This window comes from Blennius ocellaris (assembly GCF_963422515.1).
Source record: "Blennius ocellaris genome assembly, chromosome: 9".
NCBI lineage: Eukaryota > Metazoa > Chordata > Actinopteri > Blenniiformes > Blenniidae > Blennius > Blennius ocellaris.
Window position 1 is genome coordinate 22,220,561 of NC_137658.1, and position 11,109 is coordinate 22,231,669.

Consider the following 11,109-nt stretch of genomic DNA (forward strand, 5'->3'; position numbering starts at 1 on the left):
CCCTGCACTGAAAGAAGGAAATAGTTGGACCAACTTCCTTGAATTATCTCATACAACATCTAACTAAATCAAGTTCTTTAAACATCCAGCCGGTGCAGCAATTACAATCTCCTAAACTTTGGGAGAAACAGATCTGATCTCGGCCCATACACATCAATGGGAATTGTGTGGAGGGGGGGATTTAACCTGGAAAACCAACACCACTACCCTGATCAAGAAAGCACGGCAGCAACTCCGCTGAGGGTCCAGGGGAACAACGTCCTCGGGGAGGAGGCGCTCGTGTTTTACACCACCTGTTCCAGCTGTTTCCCTCTGGGAGGCGCTGTAGGACCAGAAGAGCGAAAACAAACAGCCTGAGAAACAACACATACCCCAGGGCCTTTGAAATAAAAATTAAAAATGAGTCAAATAAATGAATCAATGACATGCCCCACTCATCATATGTCACATACTTACAATGCAATATTTACCAACGTGCAATAACTCATCTTGTACAACCTATGGTCAATTGAAAGCAATGCTGCCAGGTGAACATTTCTTGTTTTTATCTTGTATAGAGCAGATTCCTAGTTTGATCTTTTTTCTATCTATCTATCTATCTATCTATCTATCTATCTATCTATCTATCTATCTATCTATCTATCTATCTATCTATCTATCTATCTATCTATCTATCTATCTATCTATCTATCTATCTATCTATCTATCTATCTATCTATCTATCTATCTATCTTGTGATTCTGATATACTATATGATGTGTATTTAATATAATGACATGACAAAGCAAACATCTGTGGGCTTGATTTTACACACTCCCTCATGTCCGTTTCTACTTTATATGACCAATACAACTAATTTAATTGTGAAATAATATAAAAAGAACTAAAGCTTCAATCTGAATTATTTTAAAACCAGTATGCTGATGTAATAAAACCATATTGCTCTGTCTTTGCTTTTCAGTGTAGAGCCTATCGATGTGTTGTTTCCACGGCTCCCCATGTTTTCCTCTGAATCCAAACTGTGACGACATTCAGTGTTTGCTGTACAATCTTGACAGAACTGTTTTCTCATTCCAGTTACAGCTATTGACCTCTTTATCTCGGGTGACCTTTTTCTGTATGAACATTTAACTACCTTGAGGTCGAAATGGTGAAATGTATGTGATGCTGATGAGCACAATGTATATCAACACATTTCATCACGTGAAAAAGGTACATGAAGGATTTTAAAATTTGTAAATATCCTAAGATTGATTCTATAGTTGTGGTGTTGTATCCCAATGGATGTCCTCTGAATTGTTAACATAGACTTTAGCCCTACTGTTACAGATTAAACAAGATAGATAAGAACACGGAGGGGTGTTACATAAGAAAACACAGCACATCGAAACAAATACAGCCCTGTTGTCACTGATCAACAAAGCAAATAGTCCATGATTGTACCTGTATACAACAACACTGTGTCTCCAGTATGTTTATGAGTGTATTTATATACATCTTTGTGTCTCCTTTATGTTAAGACTCGATATATATTTGTATTTGTCTCGCTATGACTCTATTCATATACGGCTCTACGTCACCTGTAGGTTCTTAACCCTATTAATATATGTCTACGGGAGCGCCACTCGCTAAAGGAAGCGCTGGGAACATGCGTCATGAGAGTCTGACGTCTACCACCGTCACACGCGTACATGAAGCGGACTCGATTCTGATTGGTTCACAGTGAGAATGTTTCCGCCTTCCCTCCGCCAAGTCCCGCCTCTTATGTAGAAGTGTCAGTGCGGCTCGAACCACTGTTGACAGGAGGGGTGTGCTTTTTATGTCACATTTATCCGAAGTCCAAGTGGATCACTTCACACTGATTAAGAGCTGAACATCTTAACAGCATTGTGATAAATATTGTTGTATAGGTCAGGTTTGTTGTAATTTATCTCCTCCGGTAAGGCGCTACCCACCCGGTGTGTTAGCGGACCCCCACCCGGCAGCCGGTCCTCCCCGTCCCACACAGCAGCATGGTGATGTAACTTTTACCGGCGTCCTGCCTTCAGAGGCACCGGGAGGGAACTTTCTCAGGCTTTGTCTCCACTAAATGGCTCGCTGCTGTTCCACAAGCTTCTCCGTGGGACTGAGTACACTGAGAGGATGAATCCAGCCCGTCGCTGCTCCGCTTTGTTCGGCCAACTGTGCGCGTCCTCCTCCCGGGGAGCCCCTGCCGCCAGGATACCGGGGACACGCTACTGTCACCCCGCCGCGGGAGGAGCCGGGAAGCCGAGTGGAGCCTCCGGCACCGCCACCACCACCACCACCACCACCGCAGGTACTGACCGCAGGGGGGAGGCCGCCGCCGACTGTCGGGGTTTTAAATCAATGTTATACGTGTGAGTTTGTGCCGAAACCGTGGAACGTTGACGGGATCTGACGTGTCACTTGTAACCAGATCCGAGTGTGTTCAGAACACCATGAGATCAGAACCGTCAGATCAGTTTCAGAGTCACTGATGAAGGCTGCTTCTAACAAGCCTCCCCGTAAAGGTGAGCATGTGTTTCCAGGGTCACGATGTTACATCATCTCACTGCAGACCAGCATTCAGACTTCCTGTGTGAGTGTGAGCCAGCTTAAAGGCTTTCTGGAGATCTCAACTGGGACACAGAGAACTATTCTCTCCCTCACCAGGTCCTCCCGTACTTCACTGGTATCTCAACCCCAATGTTTAGATGCCCTTTTATGTTTTCAGAAACCTATTAGAAAGTGACTTCCTGGGCAGTTCCCCTGAGCAGTCTGCAGGGGGCGCTCTGCTGTGGAGGAGAGCACCAGCCAGAAGCTGAAGAGGTCTGCATCTTAACCAGCTCTCCTCCGTCCCAGATGCAGCCTGTGATGAAGAAATAAACATGCCAATCATCTGAAACTGCTAAAAAAAAAAAAAAAAAAACAGGATTTTGGGTGAGGTTTTTTTTTATGCCGAAATAACTTCTTAATAGCAGTTTTAGTAAATATGGAGTTCTTGTATTAATAAGTTAATTTGGAAATTTCGGCATGTTTTGTTGCTTTGGCACAGGGTCGAACACATTTCAGTTCAGGGGTCACAGTCAGCCCACAAAACCAAACAAACACTGCAGAAAGTAACTCCAATCTCAACAGGAAGAGAATTTTCATGAAACCTTCTGCTGCGAAATACCGTGAAATGTCCAAAAACCTCTCCCATACAGTTGCATTCTGGGTGGGGGTTTATTCCAAACTCCCCTTGACTTCACGGCTTTTAGGCGAGTGTGACAGCAATGGACAATGCTGATATCTCAACTTGGGTCTCAGCGTTGTGTCCAAACTCTTAAGAAATCTGTTAAGAAATAAATTAATGTTCTCGTTGAAACGTTTACAATTGACTTGGTGGTGTGTAAAGGTTTGCAGACCTCCGAGCTATGTGATGCCCACACCAGAGAGGTCAGTGTGAAGACTGGAAAGAGTTTGTCTATTTTTAGTGTCAGTGTGCTGCGACAAAGATGAAATGTGTTTTTATGAACAAACAGAGGACCGACACTGATAATCAGCCAATTGACGGGAAGCTTTTCACCGTTTTCATCTCTTTTTAACTGAATCCAACATCAGTTTAGCTCTGATGACCGGGGTTTATTGTGTGCGAGCTCAAAGCTTTGTCTATTTAAGGCCTTTCACCGCTGTAAAACAGGTCACGGCCTAGTTATGAACACACACACGCACACACAGCTCGAGTCAGCAGTACCTTAAATTAGCTGCTTCAATAGTTTCTGTTTTCATGACGCTCGTTAAAATACCTCCAGGCTGAACATTTTGATCTCAAGGTGACAAAGTATTGTAAGTATGTCCGAGGCTGGTGTTACTCGTATGAAACAAGAAGTTGTTTAAAATTCTCCAAACTGGATAATTCCTTGGTCGGATTTGTGTGCGGGGGGAAAAAAGCGTTGAGCACCAATGTTACAGCTTGTTATATTATTATAAGCAAACAAGTGTGACACGTATATTCTTCGAAGTTGAAAACCTGGCTCAAGTGTTTCGACTCGGAGGAAGACGCTCCACATATATCATATTCGCCGGGTGTTTAGCTGAATTTCTGTCATCTCATGTCCTCTGAGCGCAAAGAGGTCAAACTGTGATTATGACTTCAGATTAGACATTTGATCAAACTATTATCGGGCTCTGACTTCATTGGCTGCCTTTGTCCATAATGAAAATGCTCACGGTTGTTCTGCCAGTTGGCTGTCGAAGGCCTTGGTTTGTTTCCTGGGGGGGGGGGGGGCGGGCGTCTCCCGTCCCCCGTCCTAAAACCTCCAGGACAGACCTCCATTCATCTCCCTCTCACATCTAATCTAATCCACTAATTCACTTGTTGAGCTCGTGGTTAAGTGACCGCACGCACTGCTCACACGGCCCTGCTTGTCCCCGCGTCCTGCTGCTGGACATCTCGCAAGACCTGCCGACAAACGCGCCGGCTCTGACATCGAGTCGTTCAGAGTTACGGCGCTTCTGCAGCTCAAGCATAGTAACAAACAGTGTTATAATATAATCCCGTTTGTTGTTTTAAGAAATCCTGTCAAATCCGGGTCAATGTCAAAACACTTCTTAAGACGTGACACACAAGTGAGTTTGTAGGCCTTTTATCCAGTATGGATGAGAGTTTCGAACGTGCAGGTGATCGTGGTTTTGAAGTCGCGGCCAGTTGCCACGTTGGCTCGCCTCCCGTTCTCACGCGGTGGTTTCACTGAGTCATCCATCTATTATAAGGAACAGGTTGTGGCACACCTTATTGAATGCGTGGCTGCCGTCACAGCTAGTCTTGCTCCGACCGCGGTCAAACGAGCTGGTTGCCACGGAGACGGAGATGACAACGAGGCCAGCATCTGCCAGTTAGCTGTCCAAGAGTGGAGCTAAAGATGCTCGGTCATGACGCCGTCAACATCTGAACACTTCACCTGGGCACCGGGCCGCAGTGCATGCTGGGAAAGAGAGAGACGGAACAGGTCGGGGTTTCAGTGTGATTGTGGTGGTTTGCTGGTCCTGGTGTCTGAAAGGCCTCAGTCACACGATTGGCAAGGAGCAGACATTCCTCAGCTTGTGTCTGCACAAGCTCTCACTCTGACACACACACACACATGTGAGTGTGTGTTTGTTAACGGAGTCAGGGACTGAGTCAGCTCCTGGAGCGGCGTCTCATGAGCGACAGGCCGTCCCTCCAGAGCGTCACTGTCCAGCTGCACATCAGGACACTTAACAGACCACCGATCAGGACCCGGGACAGGGTTTACACGTCGTGTGTGTGTGTGTTTCGTCCATCGGTTTATGCTTCATGTGAGTATTTCTTGATCTGCTGTGGTCTGTATTGTCCTCTTCCTGAGGTCCACCTCCACGACGAGAAACCTTGTGACACATCTGCTCTGTGAGGAAGTCGACTGATTCTGTTCTTTTTTTCACTTAGTTCATTAAGGGAAGACCGTAAAAACATTGTTTTACGAACAGAGCTGAGCACTAGTCTTTATTGTATAAAAGTGATGCCTTCTTGGAGCTGCGGTTATATTCTGTTTCGAGGGAGCCTTAATGGACGTGCGCTGGAATGTGACTCTGTATGGGGAGCAGAAAAGAGCCCGAGACGCTCTCGGGGGGGACGTTCTCTCATTTGGTTGTGTTATCAGACGACTTCATGTTCTCTCTGGACCTGTGCAAGTTTTCTCCAGTTACTGTGTTTTACTCCTGGCAACTTCATCCTCTGTTGACGAAATGGGACTGAAAACCTGGGCGCTTTAAGCGTGGATGAATTCTGTTTCTGCTTTTTGAAAGCAAGCGTGAAGAAATGTAATAGTCGAACGACTAACTGTGAAACTAAAACCTGGTGGCACAGCTCATGAGACCATCGGGCAGCGTCTCCTGCTGGCTGGAATTAACACAGTAAATGACTTCAATCACGGCATTCAAACATGCAAACGCTGAATATGAGACAAAAAACAAAGACACTGATGTATAGTCTTCCCCTTTAATATAAAAAAAGTCACTACTTTTAACAATGAAGTCATATGAAATACACATGTTCTTATAAGAATGTACTGCTTTATGCAGTAGATGTTCACTTCAGTGAGAATCTGTTCAAATAGTTAGCAATACATGCTTGGTGTTAATGATTGTCAAGGATTGCACATGTCTGGGTTGGGTTTTTTTAAACTCCAAATAACTAAGAGATGTCCTCGCTATGTTAATCCCGCTCCGTAGTCCAAACCTCAGTCCACCGTTCCGTTGTGATTTGCTGAGAGCATATATAAGTGTGCCAGCAGACGTCCAACGGCCTCGCCGCGGTGTGTTTGTTTGTCCTCGCCCTCTGCTGAAAGCACAGTAGGTCAAAGGTCATCAGCTGCTTTCCACTGACGGTGAACCTTCTGCGCATTGCTGAGCTTCGCCTGACGCAGCTCATCAAGTAAAAACAGGTCACACGGGCGAACAGTCTGGAGTTACACACATATACTTTGGGCCGGGAGATGTTTTCAGTGGTCCTGCTTCAGTGACTTAAAATACCTGCCGGTTGTCTTTCAAATGTCTGAAAAGAGGTTATATTTTAAAATATAGCCGCCCAGATGTTGGAAAGAATAATGAATTTGAGGGCCTGAACTGTGAATTGAAGCGATACCTTGGATCGTCCTGTGAAATGTTGACAAGTTCAAGCTTATTTTTCTGAAAACGACTTTTCTAACCTTGTCCTCTCTGCCCCCCTCCATCAGTGTGTCCAATGGGCAGCGGCAGCAGCAGGCTGTTTGGTACTTTGGCCCAGTCCCTGAACACCACCCCACTGGCGCAACCGGACCCTTTCTCCGAGGAGAACCCGGACCAGGACTTGGACCGGGACCCGGCCGAGGTGGACCCGGACCAGCTGCTCAGGGAGTGTGAGCAGGCCCTGCAGAGGCGTCCGGCCAGGCCGCACCGGGACCTGGTTCATCCCAGGCACTCGGTGCCGGACCGACACAAACACGACCCCCCTATCCGGGTCATGCAGTGGAACATTCTGGCACAAGGTGGGTGAAACGGAGACCTTGTGGGTCAAAGGATCTCCTCTGAATACTAGACCAGATCCACCAAGAGAGTTTTAGACAAATTTGTAATAACATGTGCATTTTTACACTGAAATCACAAGCTGAAAGCAGCACGGTTTAATATTAGGGCACATAAACAACTAAAAATACATATTGAGTTGCATTAATGTGGAAAGACTGCCAGAAACTCACCTGTACGTTTCATGTGTGGAGAGAAACCGAAGAGTTAAAGGCTGTGATCAAAGTTTTCACTGTTAAAAAAGGAAAACGACTGCGAAAGTGGTTAAAACGTTTTAAAGTTTTCAAATGTCTGAATTGGTAAAAGACTTAAAACGGTAAAAACTTTTCAAATGTCAGCAGTTCTTAATTATGAGCCACAGAAATGTAGCCAATATATTAAAGCTATATAAAATAACGTGTTTTCAGGCTCCACGTGAATTTTATTTGTTAGAAAAAAAAAAAAAAAAAAAGCCTCTTTTGGTCCAAAAAGCTGCAGGCTGAACGCGACAATGACTCTCCACTGCCCTCTGGTGTACAGATGTGACACGACTGACCTCTGTGTGTCTGCCTCTCTGTGTCCAGCTCTCGGGGAGGGCAAGGACGGGTTCATCCGCTGCCCTCTGGATGCCCTGAACTGGCGCGAGAGGAAGTACCTCATCCTGGAGGAGATCCTGACGTACCGGCCGGACGTCCTGTGCCTGCAGGAGGTGGACCACTACTACGACACCTTCCAGCCCATCATGTCCAGCCTGGGCTACCAGGGCAGCTTCCTCGCCAAGCCGTGGTCGCCCTGCCTGGACGTGGAGCGGAACAACGGGCCGGACGGCTGCGCCCTCTTCTACCGCCGCTCCCGCTTCTCCCTGCAGGCCACGGCCCACCTGCGCCTGTCGGCCATGATGCTGCCCACCAACCAGGTGGCCATCGTGCAGACGCTGAGCTGCAGGGCGACGGGCCGGCGGCTGTGCGTGGCCGTCACCCACCTGAAGGCTCGCAGCGGCTGGGAGCGTCTGAGGAGCGCGCAGGGAGCCGACCTGCTGCAGAGGCTGAGGAGCATCACCTCCGGGGGGGGAGGCGGAGGGGGCGGGCCAGACGAGGAGCAGGGCGAGGGGGAGCGCTCCGGCCTCCTCCCCTTGGTGGTGTGCGGGGACTTCAACGCCGAGCCCTCGGAGGACGTGTACCGCCGCTTCAGCTCCTCCCCCCTCGGCCTGGACTCGGCCTACAAGCTGCTGAGCGACGACGGGCAGACGGAGCCCGACTACACCACCTGGAAGATCCGGCCGACCGGAGAGAGCCGCGCCACGCTGGACTACATCTGGTACAGCCGGGAGGCGCTAAGCGTGGACAGCCTGCTGGACATTCCCACCGAGGAGCAGATCGGACCGGACCGCCTGCCCTCGTACCACTATCCCTCCGACCACCTGTCTCTGCTGTGCGACCTGCGCTTCCGGGACGGCTGAGGGAGGCGACCAATCAGAGGGCAGGAGGAGTGGGAGGGGGCGGAGCGTCAGTGGCTTTGAGGCTTTTGTTCACACTGCAGGCGAATGCGACCCAATTTCCCCACCCCGGTGGCAGGATTCATCTTTGGAAAGATTTTGAGGTTTTGTGTTGGTGAATCTCCATCAATGTTTTAAACAGTTGTAAACTCGGCATGGCGTCACGCCTCCTTCCAAACACGCAGGTCACTTTGCGGTCGGATGACGCTGCAGTCCAATGGAGGTCGTGTTTAAATTGTAGTGTGAACGATCATGCAGAGAAACCTGATCTCAGCAAGAAATGTGAATTGAGCATGAAAACCTGCAGTGTGACCGGAACTGTCCTCGCTCAGTAATGAGGCTGAGCCCACTGCTGCTATAAGTTATTGTTTTTACTCTTGAGAGTGGACACATTTAAGTTATTGGACAATGAGCGAGTTGCTACGGCTCAGCATGGGAACAGCTAATATATTCATGAGAATAAAATCATTATTTTTACTTAACTTTGTCTCCTGTGTTGATTCTCTGTAAAAAAAATGTATTTTACCACAATATCGGCATGTGGAATATACCGACAACAAGAGTCTGAACTGTGATCAGTATGGTTTTGTGCATTCATGATCCTCAAATCCAGTGCTTTAAGTGGTAAAAAATAAGCGCGGGTACTCGCCTTGGTGACCTGACGTCAGTCTCTCATACAAATATGGGACAAAAACATGATATTTAGCGTGCACAGACATTTTGTACAGCAGGTGGTCAGTTTAAAATAAAGGCACCTTGTGCAGCGTGTGGCTCCACCGGCTGCTTTATTATAGTAGTGTGAGATTAAAAAAACCACTAGAAAAGTGACCTTGAGGAACCTGGGGTCATTAGAAATGGACAGGACAGGATAATGCTGCAGTTTGCCGAAAACTATTTAATTTGAGTTTTTAGGAAATGTTCTGCCTGTACAGTAATATAACGTATTGCGTGATTTAAGTGTGTAATTGTGAAAAATGTTGATGTGGTTGATGATCACGTCAATATGGGCCACAGAACACAGACTAAATGTTTTTGTTTTTTTTAATGCGCATAAGCTGCACCCACCATATTGTAGAAGAAAAAAAAGCACTGGTCACCCTTACTGTTTATATTCAAGTCTATATTTCACGTTCCAGTGAAGTCCAACACAACCTTTTCAATAAAGACAATACTGGGTCCTGAATTACAGAGGAATTAAGGACGGGCGGCGCTGTGGGAATTTATTTGCAGTACCAATCTGCACCTCAGGATCTGAGGCGCTCTTGGAAAGCGCTAGATGGCGCCCAGCCTGCCCAAAACGCAAAAGAAGAAGAAGAAGAAGAAGAAGCATCCGGGCAGGGCGTGTGACGTCATCGCAGGGCGGAAGTCTAACGGATCGCTTGTGTTAGCGCTCTGTTAGCAACCTGCAGCTAAAAATGACTTTCAGCCGGCTTTTATCGCCCTCTTTACTTCTACGCACAGGTAAAGTAAAGTCTTTATGGCCTTTATTCATGATAGACGCTGTATAATAACAATGTTTATATGCCGCTGGTTGCACTGTGTTTGTGTTGATGTCTGACCTTAGCTTAGCCATAGCATACACATACTGATGTCCCTGCTTTTATTTTATTTATTTTGTGTCAAACACGTGTTTTTAATCCATGAATAATTTCCGGAGCTGTTAATAACGGGCTATGTTGAAGTGTACAAGTGAACACAGAAGTAATGTTTTGATTAGTCTGTGAATGAAATGAAAAAGTTTCTGATTCCTTGCACTCTCAACCTCCCGTGTGGAAATCAACTATCAATCATACATATTGATTACTTTTCTACTGTAATTATTGATTTGGATTCTTTTGACCCGTTATATTGTGGGTAATAATGCCATTAGATTATAATTCATGGAAAACGCACACGAAAAGTGTTTAGTCTTTATTAGATGTTTACAGGCACATTCACTTTTGGTGTGAATTTGTTTGTTTTTTTTCTGCATTAAATATGGATTTTCACCTTCTAAAAATAAATAATATTGTGACATCTCAAAATAAATAAAAATGTCCAGGGGAGATTTTAAAGCTGTCAAATGAAACTCTGACACGAGAAACGAAAGGATTTTAGTTCACAGCTGACAAAGAGGCAAAGGTTTTACTGGATCATTTACTCTTTATTTACTTTAACAGTCACTTGAACTGTGAGATAAATGTAATGTCCTCTGGTGTCTATCATCATGAGTGAAGTTAATTTGAATTTATATCAGTGTATTTTAGAACAGACAGAAACGGGGTCTGTGAATGACTGCATCTTGTTTCTCTTGTTTGCTGACTCAGCAGGATCCAGGTCCATGTTCACCAGCTCCAAACCCGACCCCAACAAACCCAACTGGCTGCGAGTCGGCCTGGCCTTCGGGTCGTCGGCCTTCCTCTGGGCTCTGGTGAGCAACTCCAACCTCACTACTTCAACTCACACAACTTAAGAGCTGACTCTGCTTCACAGACCTCGGGACGGTTTTCAGGGAGTTCAGCACAGAGTCGGACGCCGCTTCAGCGCGGTGTGAATCGTCTGCTACAGCGGAGGACCGAGCTGTTCATTGTTTT

The 11,109-nt window shown here is 46.5% G+C and overlaps 1 protein-coding gene across 1 annotated transcript; it reads left to right on the top strand.

The window, feature by feature from the left end:
• The first annotated feature begins 1,817 nt into the window (after positions 1-1,817).
• Positions 1,818-9,018, top strand: nocta (nocturnin a). The gene is made up of 3 exons (XM_080502748.1): positions 1,818-2,317; positions 6,735-7,025; positions 7,626-9,018. The coding sequence occupies exons 1-3, from the start codon at positions 2,143-2,145 to the stop codon at positions 8,498-8,500; spliced, it is 1,341 nt and encodes a 446-aa protein (XP_080358874.1). The 5' UTR covers positions 1,818-2,142; the 3' UTR covers positions 8,501-9,018.
• Positions 9,019-11,109: the final 2,091 nt, after the last annotated feature.

Coding starts and splice junctions, on each gene's coding strand:
- nocta (XM_080502748.1), top strand. CDS start 2,143: ATGAATCCAGCCCGTCGCTGCTCCGCTTTGTTCGGCCAACTGTGCGCG. Junction 2,318..6,734: donor CACCACCACCACCACCGCAG/GTACTGACCGCA, acceptor CCCCTCCATCAG/TGTGTCCAATGGGCAGCGGC. Junction 7,026..7,625: donor GTGGAACATTCTGGCACAAG/GTGGGTGAAACG, acceptor CTCTGTGTCCAG/CTCTCGGGGAGGGCAAGGAC.